At 48.4% G+C, this 14,850-nt stretch overlaps 1 protein-coding gene and 1 long non-coding RNA gene across 3 annotated transcripts; both read right to left on the reverse strand.

Moving 5' to 3' along the window:
• Positions 1–214: 214 nt before the first annotated feature.
• On the reverse strand, positions 215–14,818 carry Nfkbil1 (NFKB inhibitor like 1). 2 transcript variants are annotated; one of them, XM_051187362.1, is made up of 4 exons: positions 14,660–14,818; positions 13,129–13,405; positions 1,113–1,334; positions 215–956 (listed from the first exon to the last, which is right to left on the reverse strand). In XM_051187362.1, exons 2-4 carry the CDS (start codon positions 13,391–13,393, stop codon positions 370–372), a joined length of 1,074 nt encoding a protein of 357 aa, XP_051043319.1. In that variant the 5' UTR covers positions 13,394–13,405; positions 14,660–14,818; the 3' UTR covers positions 215–369. The 2 variants fall into 2 exon arrangements, with proteins under 2 accessions (XP_051043319.1, XP_051043318.1); XM_051187361.1 differs by lacking the exon at positions 14,660–14,818 and adding an exon at positions 13,835–14,020.
• LOC127224351 (uncharacterized) lies at positions 12,478–12,780 on the reverse strand. The gene is made up of 2 exons (XR_007834697.1): positions 12,712–12,780; positions 12,478–12,621 (listed from the first exon to the last, which is right to left on the reverse strand). It is a non-coding gene; the product is annotated as an uncharacterized LOC127224351 (long non-coding RNA).
• Positions 14,819–14,850: the final 32 nt, after the last annotated feature.

Raw genomic sequence — 14,850 nt, forward strand, 5'->3', positions numbered from 1 at the left:
AGGAGGACAGGCCGGGGCCTTCTGGCCTCCGTTGATAGCGGCACACTGTCGGACTATGTGCTGCAGGTGTGTGGGAGCTGCGGGTTTCGACAGTTGGGCGGGAAAGGAGATGTCATGGGTGATGAAAACCATAGCGATGGAAAAAGCAGAAGACTCTGGAGTGAGATGTGGAACCAGGTCTTATTAGGAAATGGCATAGTCAGAGCAGTGGTAGAGCCTCCCCCCCACCCCCGCACCCATTACGTGAGCCTGCCCCATATCCTCTGTGCAGTAGCTAAGCTGCCTCGTATCCATCCCCATCCACAAACTTCCGCCTCTTCCTGCCTGTCCTTGGTGACATCCCCACAGGTTCTTGCTCATCCCCTAGGGTCACTTGAGGGCTTCTGCATGTCGGTTCAGGGCCTGAGAAAGGGCTGTCACAGTTCCCATCACACGGCCCAGCTCCCAGGTCTCAATCTGGCTTCGGAATCTCTGCAGGAAGCGGTCAGGGTGCCATCGGACCTGCTGGACTCTCAAGTACCTTCTCAGAGCCCCCTGTTCCTCCAGAGGGGGGCCTCTAGCCACCAAAGCTGCAGCCATGGCCTCTGGGTCCCCTCCACCAGGGCATGGCCAGGGCACATCACCAAAGCGCCAGAGGCCACCCCTCCCTGCCCCTCGTGGGTGCTCTGCCCTGGGCCCAGGCTTGGGAGGCTCTGTCCCTCTGTCCCTGTGAGCCTCTTGAGCCCTCCTGGCTCGGCTCTCACGCAGTTCCTCCTCCTTGGCTCGAGCTCGTTCTCGGAAAAGCCGATGTTCTTCCTCTTGCTGCCGCCAGCTGTGACTGGAGCCCTCAGCCCTTAGGGGTTGGCGGGATCCCTCTGTCTCCAGCTGCCGCCGCCGTTTCTGGGCATGCTCTCTAGCCAGGCGGTCTGACCAGGCTGAGAAGGACTCAGGCTCCTGTGTCTCATGAGAAGCATCCTCTGTTTGGGAGGAGGGAGGAGGTTGTTGGAGGGAGGTTGTGATTAGAGGCCAGATAAAAGATAGTAAAATAAAGAGGACACATGCAGAGGAGAGGGCCTAGGGTGGAGAACATGGCGGGGAGGGAGGGCAGCTATCCGTGGCAACTGACTCCTCACCTTCAAACCTCCCGATGACCTCTTGCCACTCATCTTCTAGCTCGCCCTGAAGCTTCTGATGCCATTCCTGCTCCTTGGAGACCTCCTCATCCTCTTCCTCTTCAGCAGAATCCCAGGGTGGTCCCCAGCCCAGAATCTGCCCAGGAGTCTCCCCATCCTTATTCTTTATCCCCATGGCTGAGGGGCAGCGACTCAGCAGCGGCAGGAAGAAGTCCGTGTAAGCTGGGAACAGAGACAGTGAGCATATCAGCTGGGGCTCGAACCCCGATGGGGTCAGTCTTGGAGTCCTAACTCCTAGGTATGAGGAATAACCACCCTGACATTTACTAATAATTATGTGAGGGTAAGTGTGGAAGTCTAGAATGTTTCGACTGTTCCCCCACAACAATTTCAGTTCAGTATTGTGACAAACGAAGTTTTCTGGCCCTAGCTCCTGCCACCTAGGACAACTTCAAATACTTTTTTTTTTTTTTTTCCTTCGAGACAGAGTTTCTCTGTGGCTTTGGAGGTTGGCCCGGAACTAGCTCTTGTAGACCAGGCTGGTCTCGAACTCACAGAGATCTGCCTGCCTCTGCCTCCTGAGTGCTGTGGCGTGTGCCACCACTGCCCGGCAACTTCAAATACTTTTGATTTTGAAACTATTATCACTATATACCTATTCCTAACTATGGCTCTCACCCAAAACTATATATTAAGATCACCTCTGGGCGGTAGGTAGTGGCATACACCTTAAATCCCAGCACTCAGGAGGCAAAGGCAGGTGAGTCCGAGTTCGAGGTCAGACTGGTCTACTTAGCGAGTTTCAGGACAGGCTTCAAAGCTAGTTGAGACTCTGTCTCAAAAAACCAAACCAAACAAAAAAAGAATAGTAATAGAGAATATCAAACAGCATATCTGTATCACTGCAAACACAGAAGCACATTTACTATTTCTGCCCAATAAAGCAGAGTGAAATAAATGTTCTTTGCAGAATTTCTCAGCCCACTCAAGGATGGGAAGAGAGCAATCAGCATGGACCACATAGACGCAGCCAGCAGCGGAGTAGCTCCTTCTAAATGGGTGAGTGCAGGCCAAGGGCAGGGGGAGTAGATATAAACATCCTGGGTACATTTCTGAACCCTGATCTCACCAGGTAGAGACTACAGGGGCACTAAATGCCATGCAGCTTGCTTCACCCCAACCTCAAGGAAGTCCACCACCTGGGCCACCAACTGCCTCAATTCAGGAGCCAGAGTTAGGTGAGTAGGGCAGTTTTCCTGCCCTGAGGGCTTATCTTGTCTCCCAGAGTAGGAGGAGATGGGATGCCAGGCCTGGCTGGTTCCAAGAAGTACTGTTCACCTACCAGGAGGATGGCACTTCAGAAGCAGGGCTGACCTGTCATTGCCAGGAAGATGGAAGGTCCTAACCCTTGGCTATCCAAGGTGCCAAGCCCGCCTGAAACCACATCAGGGTGAGGTTTCCTTAGTGCTACTGTGACCTGCCACAAACCGTCCCAAGCTGCCCCAGTTAGCAAATATCTGCTCGACTTCCGTCCCACCAGGGCTCACCAGGGTGTGTGTACAGAATGCAAGAGAGTGTATAGTGTGTGTTTATATGAGTGTGTGAGTATATAGTATGTGCACTTATGTGTGTGTATGCATGTGTGTGTCCAGGCTTGCATAGGAAGTTTAACTCAGGATTTTGGGGTTTTTGTTGTTGTTGTTTACCAACACACCCAGCTTAAAGTTATAATTATTAACAGTTTGCTGCAATCCCCCAGTCCTGCCTTGGTCCATATAAATGTACACATGGCTGTGAGCATGTACTATGCACATTTACTCAAAGGTATACAACCAGCTTGGCAACTTGCTTTTTTAAAAAAATTTTTTTTCTGAAATACATAATTTGTTTTATTGGCTATAAGGGGTGTGTGTGTGTGTGTGTGTGTGTGTGTGTGTGTGTGTGTGTGTGTACACGTGCATAAACCTTCAGCCTTAAACCTGCATGTCTGTGGACTTGGTGCGGTATCTACTCAGGGTAGATGCTCTGAGTCAAAGCATCTGCAAGCCTGCCAGGTTGTTCTCAGTGTCTGTGTCACAAACACACAGTGTCACCCACCTTCCTTTACTGTACATACATGCCAACCTTTTCATGTTGCCAATAGGACAGGTTAAAAAATGGTTCTAATAAAAGGCCAGGCACAGTGGCACAGACCTTTAATCACAGCAGTTGGGAGGCGGAGGCAGACAGATCTCTGTAAGCTTGAGGTCAGTCTGATCTACAGAGTGAGTTCCAGGATAGCCAGGGCTATGGAGAGACCCTGTCTCAAAAATAAAGTTTTATTAATAAATTTATTTATTTTTTTTAGTATTTCTGGCTCTTAGTATTTATTTTATGAATAACCTGTTCATAGTCTTCATTTTCTTCTTTGGAAATTTTTTTTCATATTCATACAGACATGAAAATCCTGTGTGTGTGTATGTGTGTATAGCCATGGCTGTCCTAGAACTCTGTAGACCAGGCTGGCCCCAAACTCAGAGCTCCCCCTGCCTTGGCCTCACGAGTGCTGGGATTAAAGGTGTGTGCCACTTTGTCCAGTTGAAGAAAGTCCTTTTTATAGGACTGTTAAAACATAGGATTTTCTCCCCATCTATCTTTTTAAAAGTTTTTTTAATTCTGCACCAAAATTTTCTTCTTGATTTCACTCTAGCTTTAGGAAGATTAGTGCCAGCAAAGAAAGTCAGATCCCTGGGGCTGGAGTGTCAGGCATTTGTGAGCTGCCCAACATGGTTGCTGGGGACTGGACCTGGGTCCTCTGAAGGGGCAGTGTGCTCTACTGACCACTGAGCTGCCTCTCCAGGCCCTAAGTCAACTTTTCCAATGTTCATTAGCATAGTCTTCTTCCCCCCCCCCCCCCGCCCCTCCTTCCATCCCTTCCTTTTTCTTTTTTGAGATAGGGTCTCACCATGAACCTTAGGCTGGTTTAGAATTCACAGAGATCCACTTGCCTGTTTCCTGTCTGCTAGGATTAAAAGGTTTGTGACATTGCCAGTCGGTGGTGGTGCACACCTCTAATCCCAGCACTAGGGAGGTAGAGATAGGTAGATCTCTGTGAGTTTGTGGCCAGCCTGGTCTACAGAGCCATTTCCAGGACAGGCTCCAAAGCTAAAACCAAACAAACAAAAAATGACATCATGTTTGGCCAAAATGTACTTCCATATGGGAAAAAGTATACAAGAAAATGTTTTGTGGAAGAAACATTCACTTTCCCGTAATAACACAAGCAGGATTCTCCCCTCACCTCTAATAGCACAGCACTTCTACTGAGAGAGGGAAGTACCTCAGAGACACAGCTCAGTGGGAAAGCGAGCATTTGCCTAGTGTGTGCCAATGCCCTGGCTGGAACTTCAGCACCACAGACAAGAACAACACAATCCTGCAGATCACCTGTCCCAGTCAGACTTTCTGCACAGAGAGACACAAGGGTAACCAATGTTTCACTTTCTTGGGATAGTGAGCCCTCTCTTCTAGCCTGGCCAGTGTGCCTCTCTTTAAGGTCAGTCTGGCTTGACCAACTGGGTTTCACCTGTGAGTCAGGAGGTTTGTATTCTCTGTGGATGCCCTGGTTTAGAGCAAACCTCAGTAAAGTTGGTACTGAACTCGGAGGGATACTGCTCTCTGAAGATGCATTCGGGGTAAGGCTGCATCTCTGGTAGGATATAAGACCTGACCTGAGACATACTCTCAAAAACTGGTCTAAATTCTGTCTTCAACTTCTCAAAAACCAAAGCAAACAAAACATTGTTTTTCCTTTGTAATAAAACTTGGACCTTGTTTCTACTCCTAGAAGAGGAACATTGGCCATAGAACAATACACTGAGTTACAATTCTGTCCCACAATTGGACCTTTTTGCCATAATTTTGGGGGTAAAAATTCCAAGATTCCTCCTGTCCAGTACTCCATGGTCTCAGCATGGGACCCAACAGGTACCTCCCCTGATCTCAGCCTAGATGACACCCTTGATGGCCACACATGCTCCCACTCAGCCTCCAGTTTCTCTCTCCAGCAGCCTCCACCACCAACTCCACTCCCGCCTTCCCCTCTGACTTTTCCCTGTCCTCCTCCCTCCAACTGCACCTCCTTCTCACACACACATTCTCTCACTCACACACTCATTCAAGGAACCCAGGGAACAATTATCACCCACCCCCAACATCTGTCCCCTTGACAAGGCAGCTAATAGAGACCTCGACACTGTCTGGGTATGTGTCCCCTGATCCTCCAGGAAAGCTAACCATTTACTATTTCATTCAGTTTGTTTTGGTTAGGTTTTTTTTGAGATAGGGTTTCTCTGTGTAGTCCTGGCTGTTCTGGAACTCACTCTGGAGACCAGGCTGCCATTTGCCTCCCGAGTGCTGGGATTAAAGGCATTCCCCACCAACACCCAGCTTTCCTTCAGTTTTTTAGTATCCAAAACTTCCAATCGCAGGGTCAACACACAATATTCTTGGCTGTGTCTGTCTTGTGCTCAGACTAAGACAATCAAACCCCTGTCCAAGGTCAGCTGCTAAACTTGCCAGCTTTGACAGGGATGTAACACTGTAATTCTCACTCTCACCTTTTTTGTTTTTTTTTTTTAAGCATAATAGAACTTTTAAAGTTTCCAAGCATTGGGTGGGAGAGAAACTGGGGTCGGGATCTAAAATAAACAAACAAAGAGAACTAGTGACAAGGGAAAATCTAACAATTACAAAGGCTGTATGTGTTTCAATGGGCCTGAAGTAGAATAACCCCAGTCCTGAGGGCTGCATCTCCACAATCTCCACGGCCACTGGGGCCTTCCTGGCAATCTGTAAATGTTTTGTTCTTCACTTTATCTCTTCTCTATAGAGCTCATTATTTGCTGGAGATCGGATCCTAGCATCCGTGCCTGGGACAAAACCCCAGTCCACTCACTCACCATCCAGCCATGGCAGTTCATTCACCAAGTTCTTAGACACTCAGTTTCTTTTCTCACAGCATGAAGATGTTAACAGTACCTGTGTCCTGGTTTTATGGTTGGGAGAATGTTTAGTGGGTCATAATAATAAACACATAACCAATTTGAGGCACCTGACTGATTTCAATTGCTTCTCCTATAGGAGAGAGATAATAGAATAAAGACAGGAATTTTTGTTTAAAAAAAAAAAAAAATCCAAGCAACAATGAAGACCCTGGACAGACAGAGCCTCACAGTCTGACATCATGTCTGCAGGATACCTCATGTTGTGGGTGCACTGAAGATTCAAGCCTCTGGTAGAGAGGTAAACACAGCAAAAAGACGTGGTGAGTGAGCGGGAAAAGCCATGAGCAGAGGCAATGAGTGTGAAGAGATGCTCTGGGTAAGGAAGGTGAAAAGAAAAGGGTATTTTTAGTTAAGAAAGAGATAAAGTCACTGGACTGTTCCAAAATGGAAAAGAAAAGATGAGGGCAAACTAACAAGTGTAAGCATGTGGAAGGCGGTCTGAGTGAGTCACAAGAAGACCTGCAGCAGACAAAGCTTGAAGAGGATGAGTGGGCACTGCTCCACTGAAACCCCACATCTATGTGGCATCCACCCATAGCCAAAGCCCAAGCTCTGCTCCTCAGGACTCCTGAGACGGATGCTCCCGTGCTAAAGAACATTTGCCAAAAGCTGGCTTCAGGAGACAAAGATTTTGTTTTGTCATGATGATTGTTCTCTGCTGAGTTTGTGAGGCTGTTACCTTGACAACTGAATTTTGCCAGGCGGTGGTGGCTCACACCTTTAATCCCAGTGCTGGTGTGAGGCAGAGGCAGGATCCTGTTCCAGGATAGCTTAGTCTATATGGTGAGTTCCAGAACAGCCAGGACTATGTAGAGAGACTCTGTCTGAGACCTGAAGGGCCATCACTCAGATGCCTGGCTGAGCCATAGAAGGTATTAAGTACAACAGTTGTCAACTTCAAGAAATGACTAGATGGATTTACCTCTCAAATATAAACCATGCTCTTCAATGCATGTTCAAAGCAAGGTACAAGGCAGCAGCATTAGAACAGCAGCCAGTTAAGGGCTGACACTTTCTCCTTAAAAGAGATAGCAAGTCCCAAGTTCCAGCCAGAGACCAGAGAAGCCTTGGGCTCAGAATAGCTCCTGGCAGATGTCCATGTGGACATCCAGGGCTCCAGAGAGAAACCCTGTCTCAAAAAAAAAAAAAAAAAAAAAACCCACTACCACCACCAACCAACAAGAAAAAACATCCTCCCTCATTACAAGAGGCCGCTCAAAGTTCCCAGACTAGGCCCTGTCAGTTCCCCCAAACTCAAACTACAGTCAAGCAGTAAGACCTGACAATTCAGGTTTAAGTCCAGAGAGAGGTAGGCATGTTCTGGTAAAAGTTCAAGCTGCCCATTCCTGTGTGTTGCTCTCTCCTTTTGGGGAGAACCAGGTGAAACCTGTCCTCAAACACCCCCAGATCCTAGTGAATGGCCAAGATCATCTCTTTCCTTTCTCAGATCTAATGATAGAAGTTTTGAAACTCTCTTCCCTCAAGGAGACCTCTTAGATTACCTGGGTGGTCTTGCCTTTTACTCCCATACCCAATATTTCAGACTTCTTAGATATCCACAGGGTTTCTTTCATCCTTATGTCACTACTGTACTCTTCCTGGAGTCACTGAGCTGTCACCTGTAACCCCTCCTTTCCTGCCTTACTGTCCTTCAGCTTTCCCACAGACCCAATGTGATGGTCTTGTATAAAGGGCCACTCCTTGTCATTTTGCTCATATTCTATTATCTTAAGGGACCAACTCCTCACCTAGACGGGTATGATCTTTGCCCAGGCTGGGCTTGAGACTCACACACACCATACTATCTAGGGCATCCCTGCTTTCCTATTCTAACTTACAAATGACTGCAAGTCCAGAACCACATGGCCTTCCCTCAGCACTGCCTCCCATTCCTTCCTTCTCCACTCCCTCACTCCAGCCAGAAATAAAACAGCTGTCTTTGTCCAACTCAGAGGTCTCAACCTGTCTCCTGACTGGAACAACTCCTAGCAGCTCCTCACAGCCCTTTTTGTGTTTAATTCTGCTTTGTCTTTTTGGCCACTGCTTACTCAACCTCCTGGTAAATCAATGTCTTTCTGACTTCAGGTCTCAGCTGCAGATGGTCCTGCCTCAGGGCAACAGCCATGGCATCGCTGATACCACCTCCCACCATCCAGGACCTCCTGATCTAGTGTCATGGTGTGACCTCTGGTCTCCTTCAACAGTAGCTCCACCTCTCTTGATGTCCTGTGGTCTCATGAATGCATGACAAATCAGCATTGCCAGCAGGGCCTCTCAGGCCTGAAGCAGTTCCAGAAGATGGCCTTCATCTTTTGTGAGCCTTGTGTGTAGGGGTGTTCTATGATGGATAGTTGCACAGGGCTGGGCTCAAACAAGGCTGCTATTGTCTTTGAGCAGGACCAGAAAGGGTTAACTTTTGAGGCTGGAAGATCACAACACTGGTAAAATGCTTGCCATGAAATTCAGAGACCCTGAGTTTGCTCCCCAGCACCCATATAAAGCCAGATGCAGCAGGGTACACCTGCGACTCCAGCTCTCCCACGGAAAGATAAGAGGTGGAGGCAGAGCTGGAGAGACGGCTCAGAAGTTAAGCACACTGACTGTTCTTCCAGAGGTCCTGAGTTCAATTCCACATGGTGGCTCACAAACATCTATAATGAGATCTGGTGCCTTCTTCTAGCATGTAGGCATACATGCATATAGGACATTGTATACATAATAAATAAATCTTAAAAAAAAAAAAAGAGGTGGAGACAGGAGTCTATTTATACAGACTCATGGGCCTGGTTTACACAGTTAAAAAAAGAAACAAGACACTGTCTCAAATACAATGAATGAAGCTGAGGACCAACAGCAACTGTATCCTCTGACCTCTACACATAGATAGAAAAATACAACTAAGTTCTAAAAGAGAAAGAATTCAGTTTAATGAGGAATGGCTATAGTCTGTCTTAGGGTCTCAGATACCATTGTAGAGAATTGTTTAAAATGAGCAGGCTCAGGCAATCTACTCTGACCCCTAGCAACTCATGACATCTTACAGAGATATAGTCCCAAGTAGAAATAACTTAAACTGTAAAATGTATCCCACAATAAAGGAATGATTGTCCACCTGAGCACCTGGACATGAACCCACACAAGTGTCCCATTCCATGACACCTAAACAACCAGAGCACAGTGGTGTGAAAATGCTTCCCACTGCTGCTCTCTACTGTCTACATTGTAGCAATAGATTCTTCATTGCCTCTGGTAACCCCCCTACACACACACACACACACACACACACACACACACACACACACACACACGGCTTTAGGTGGCTCAGGCTGGCCTTGAACTCCTGGTCCTCCTGCCTCAACCTCCTGGGTGCTGGAATCACAGGCATGTGCCACCATGCCTGGCTTTGGTAAATTCTTTCACCACGAATTTCCTGACAGGACAGTGCTTGTGAAATGTGTGCTAGGGTCACAGAAGACAACTGCGGCTGGGGTGACAGATCTGTGGGTGTGCAGAAGGCGAGGCTGGAACGTCAACTGTGCCCAGTCATTTTAAAACAAGACTGCCTCTTGCTTTTACTGTGCACATCAAGGTGGCAGTGGATGGCATGTCTGCTACTAAGCTGACACAGAACAGAAGAGCAGTGAATGTTATATCGAGACAAACAACCCTAGTGGTTCAGGCCCGTGTCCCAACAGCTGCCTAGGCTACACATGTGGCCATCATCTCAAACGAAAAAGAAAAAGGAGGCTGGGGAAGAGGTGCCCTGCTTTGCCTGGTGTGTATAAGACCTTTGGTTGAAGTCCCAGCACCAGGAAAAAAGAAAACTAAACAAGCTGGTTCACACCTCTAACCCCTGAACTTAGGTGGGAACCAGGTATTGGATTCACAGGCAGAGGAAAATACATCATGCCTAGCCTTGTCTATGTGTTGAGTTCCAGAAAAGCCAAGACTACAAAGAGAGACCCTGTCTCAAAAACCACTACCACCACCAATAACAACAACAAAAAGCCCACCAACCAAGCAAGCAAACAAAACAACCAGAACAAACCTTAAACCCCAAACCCAAACATCAGAATGACTGCTTGCTTTTTATACCCGCCCCCATAAAATCAACCCCAAGACTGTGTTTGTCAGTGTTCATGCTTGATTGCTCTGTGTGCAGGATGGCCACCATTTGACATATGCTTCACGGATGGGCCTCTCTGACAGCTGAGAGTGCTCTCCCATAATGAACCAAAAAAGTTACCAAGACCTAAAATGGGGGAGGGCTCTTCCCTCTTCTGACCTCCAGTGGGTATGATAAACCCTTCCAGCCACTTCAGTGAACATGGGCATCCCTCAGAACTGAGAGGCGACTCCTGCTGGAGGTTCAGTCACTTAACCTGCTCAACAAGGAATGTAGTTCCACTTTACCATCATCTCCCAAGCAGCAGCGGCCAGCTGAATGAGATGGCGACTTCAAAGTTACAGCGCCACCTGGTGGCCTGGCTGGCAGGTGACAGGGTAAACAGCCAGGGATTGGGAGTAGATAGATGTATGGAGGAGTGGGTTCCTCTTTGGGCCATTGCAATCTCTCAACTGCGACATTCCAGACAAGGCCCTGAACCTCCTAGAAAGGCTTTGCTTTCACCACCTTGTGTCAGATGTTTCTCACTCGTCTAGGAATTCAATACAGTGAGAGAGGTAGCTACTCCACTATCAGGAGCTAGCTACTCAGCAAGGTTCACCTGAGCCATAAACAAATTCGTAGCAAAACTGCAGCTAATGTGTGGGTCATGTGCTCATCACAGTCTCCATTTCTGAGGCAAACAGACTCTCTGAGGTAAGGGTGCAGGCCTCGGAACCGGAAAGCAGCTGCCTGAGGCACTGTGCTTTCTCACCAAGCTTGTGGAAACATTCCTAAGAATACTAAATGCTAAAACTACCTTGGGTAACAATGGTCTCTGATCACTTAGACCAGGCATAAATATCTATGGTGAACTGGTCTCTGTGGCAGCCACAGATTCCTATACAAAGTGACCATGAGCTAAAGGTTAACTGTCTGACTATTTAGCTGTTGTCTTTCCACTTTGGTAAACAACTCTTGGGTGCTGCAGGGTACAGAGCTGCCTTTCTGTATACGTCATGACTTTATTTATTGCCTTTAAAAACTCAAAAAACAAAACTGGAGGTTGAGGTTGCTTCTGGCTTGTTGCTCTGCTGGGAACAGTCCTACTTGTAAAGATTCCATTAGACTTATTCAGGCACCTCAAGAGCTTTACTCTTCAGATTCTCCACAACAAAAATCAGCCAGCCAGCTGCAGTCTGCATTTGGCAAATTTCCTCTCTTTAAGCTTAAAAAATAAAGCATGCAAGCCTGCTTTACTCCTGTGAAGCAGAATTAAAGAAATGGATTTTTTTTTTTTTCCTGGACGAAGAAGAGGCCAAGCTGGAGATGAGAAAAGGGGCAATCAGGGTTGGTGCTGCTCACATTCTCCAGTGCTCAGAAGGCAATCCCTCAGGGGCCAACCTTCTCTCCACTTCTATCAAGAGGCTGCTCTCTATGGAGCAGCTCCTGCTGTCACTGCCAAAGCAACACCTTCATGTTGTTTTCAGAACTGTCTGGGATTTGATAGCGTTCATCTAGAAGTACAATATCTAGAGGAGGTCACCTGGCTAGGGGAGCAGGGGCTGGCAAACAGACGAAGTCTTTGATAGAGAACACCTGAACATTGATCTCAGCAGGGTACACTGATGGCCATGGCCTCCGTTTAGGTTAGACTGGCTTGTTTGTTTGAGACTCTTAGGCCTGGACTAGACTGGCCTTGAGGTGAACCCCATGCTCCTGAGTGCTGGGATTACAAGAGTGCACTGTAATTCCTCAGCTTTCTAGGTGGCCAGGTTGTTTCTGGGCAGGCTATCTGCACAAAGTGGGGAAAGGCAGGGTCATTGCACCATGAAGCCATTCGTTACCACTGATTAGAGATGTTTTGTTGTTGTTATTTTGAGAAAGGGCCTCTCTAATGTAGCTCTGGCTGGCCTGGAACTCTATTTGTAGACCAGGCTGAGTGTGAGCTCACAGAGTCCTGACTGCCTCTGCCTCCAGAGTGCTGGATTAAAGGCTGCACCACCAGCTTTAAATTAGATTTTTTTCTTTTTCTTTTTTTGTTACAGAAATTTGTTGAAGACTGGGGAAAACTGGTCCCCAGGGTGTTTCTGTACTTCAGAAGCATGCATTAAGGACCACGAATCTGTTCATGACACAGGAACTGCAGATACCAAGTTTCACTTCTGTTGTCAGTTGGTCATCCCAGCTGATCACGAAACAGACAGCACCGATATTTTGTGGCAAATCACAAAGGTTGCTATTGTTTTAATTCCACACAAAGAGAAACAAACTAAGCTGGGGTACAGTGGGAGGGTTGAACAAACTTCTTGGAGCTGGGATCTGACTCCGGAACAAGGCTGTGCTACAGGCAAATAGCCTTCAAAGAAACAAAGCAATCACTAATCCTGAAAGATAGGAAATGCAAAGAAAAATTGCAAGCAGGGTGGCTGGGTGTGTTGCCACATACCTGTAATCTCAGCACTTGGGATGCTGAGCAAGACTGTGTTTGAGGCCAGCCTGAAGACCCCAACAAAAACAAAACCCACCAACAGTCACACACTAAACACCAACCCACACCCCTACCTTAGTGGGAAAAGCTTATCTGTTATAGTAAAGCATATGATGGTCACATGCCAACCAGGTCAACTACTTCAACAGGTCCCAGGGGCCAAATAACTAGCTTATTTCCCAATCATTTTTGTTGTCATTGGAGACAGGGTCTCCTGGAGCTCACGGTGTAGACCAGGCCAAGTTGGCCTCGAACTCAGAGCGTTTCTCCTGTCCCTGCGTGCTCAGGTCAAAGGTGTGCGCCACCACACCTGGCCTTTATTTCCCAACCATCAGCTGGCCTTTATTTCATCTCTGATCCCACGGAGCCACTCACCTTCGGGGCCCTGGCGGGCAGCAGCGTGCAGTGCCGTGTCGCCGTGGCGGTCCTGGTGGGCTGGGTCAGCCCCGAGTCGCAGCAGCAGGCACAGGGCTGGGGCATCGTGGCGGGCACAGGCCCTGTGGAGAGGAGGGGGCTGCCCGGCATCCACATCAAGGCCAGGGTGTCGCTGGAGGAGAGCCTGGGCTCGCACCAGCCGCCCTGCAGACAAGTACCGCCGGAAGCGTCGCTCTCGGCGTTGTCGGCGGGAAGCAGAGGCCATGGAACTCTTGGGCTGAGGAAGAAGTGGGAAAAGGCAGCAGTGAGGACCACACTCGGCTCTCCCTCCATCTCAGATTCGCTTGCCTGCTCCTCCCTTCACCTCCCATTTACCTCCCGTTACATTTCCAGCAAGAGATGAAGCCTTTCCTAAACTCTCATCCCTTACCGGATGACAGGTTGGGGCGTGGGGTGGGTGGTTGAGTGGAGTTGGGGGCCGGGGTCATAGACTTAATTTCGGATGTAATTTTTGAGAAGACGATACATGATTGTTTTAAGGCTCCAGAGACCAAGAAAAAAGTTAACTCTGAACTTTGTTGGGGGGGGGAGGGTTGAAAAACTAGTAAGGCCAGACCGGGGGTGGAGGCATTTTCATCAGCCCAAATCTGAACTGGGAAAAAAGTCACAAATTCAAAGAGTGATCTAGAAATGGAATATAATGTACCCGACAGACAGACGTAGAGGCTTCTTCCTCGGGGACCTGGGGGGAGGGGTTACTCATCAGACCTGCTCCCCGCCCCCCAAGGACCCTCGGAGCTGGGGACCCGGGGCCTGGGTTTGAGACGCTCCGAGAAGGGAGGCGGGAAGGTAGGAGGCGCTCCGGGCTGGCGGAAATGGCGCCAGCGCGGAGGCAAGTTTCGGGCGGAAATGAACTATTAGGCCCATCCCGGAAACCGTCCCGCTCTCCCGGACCCGGTGCTCCATGATTAGGCTTCCGGAGGGGAAACAAAGCAATTGCGACAGAGGGTCCTCCTGAAACTAGAATTCGGGATTTAGAGGCCAAGTAATAAGGGACTGGGAGACAGGAGGGGTGTTCTGAGGTTTCTCTCGGACCCCTCAATAGGAGAGAAGGAGTAGTTTGATAACGGGATAAAAATAGAAAGAGAAAGACAGCAAAGAGGGGAAGATTAAAAAAAAAAAAAAAGCCCAGCACTCACTCAGGAGGCAGAAGCCATCCCAGCCTGGACTACAGAGCGAGTTACAGGACAGCCAGGACTCCACAGAGAAACCCTGTCTCCAAATACAAAAAGAAAAGAAAAGAATATAGGTAGATCCAAAAAGAAAAATACATGAGACGACTCTAAGTAGGCAAATGTAGGACAGAGGAGGTGAGATGTGTGCAGGCGTTCGGATTTGGGAAATGTGTTTTTTTTTTTAAAAAAAAAAAAATGGGAGACTGAAGAGGGGGAGGGGAGGGGCAGAGGGAGGCGGGGAGACAGAGCGGTGGTAGTGTGAAGCCCATCGTACTGGTCTCCAAGCACATCCTTACCTTCACACACCATTCTCATCGTCTTTGTGTCTCCTCTAAGACCACCAATCAAGTTCTCCCACCCAAACGCTCCAGCCTCCGTTTCCCCCATCCCCATCCCTGTAGACCCCGGTGACACCGAGAAGCCCTCCCTGCACCTGCTGCTGTATGTCAGCACAGGGCCTGGTCTCTGCTGCCCCCAGGCGGCCGTT

This window comes from Phodopus roborovskii, unplaced genomic scaffold (genome assembly GCF_943737965.1).
Source record: "Phodopus roborovskii unplaced genomic scaffold, PHOROB, whole genome shotgun sequence".
Classification (NCBI taxonomy): domain Eukaryota; kingdom Metazoa; phylum Chordata; class Mammalia; order Rodentia; family Cricetidae; genus Phodopus; species Phodopus roborovskii.

What these genes read in the sequence shown, in the direction of transcription:
- Nfkbil1 (XM_051187361.1), bottom strand. Translation starts at nt 13,891, where the DNA reads ATGAGTAACCCCTCCCCCCAGGTCCCCGAGGAAGAAGCCTCTACGTCT. An exon ending in CCTCTACGTCTGTCTGTCGG is followed by an intron (nt 13,406 to 13,834) that starts GTACATTATATT and finishes CTTCTTCCTCAG; the next exon opens with CCCAAGAGTTCCATGGCCTC. An exon ending in TGCCCGCCAGGGCCCCGAAG is followed by an intron (nt 1,335 to 13,128) that starts GTGAGTGGCTCC and finishes CTCTGTTCCCAG; the next exon opens with CTTACACGGACTTCTTCCTG.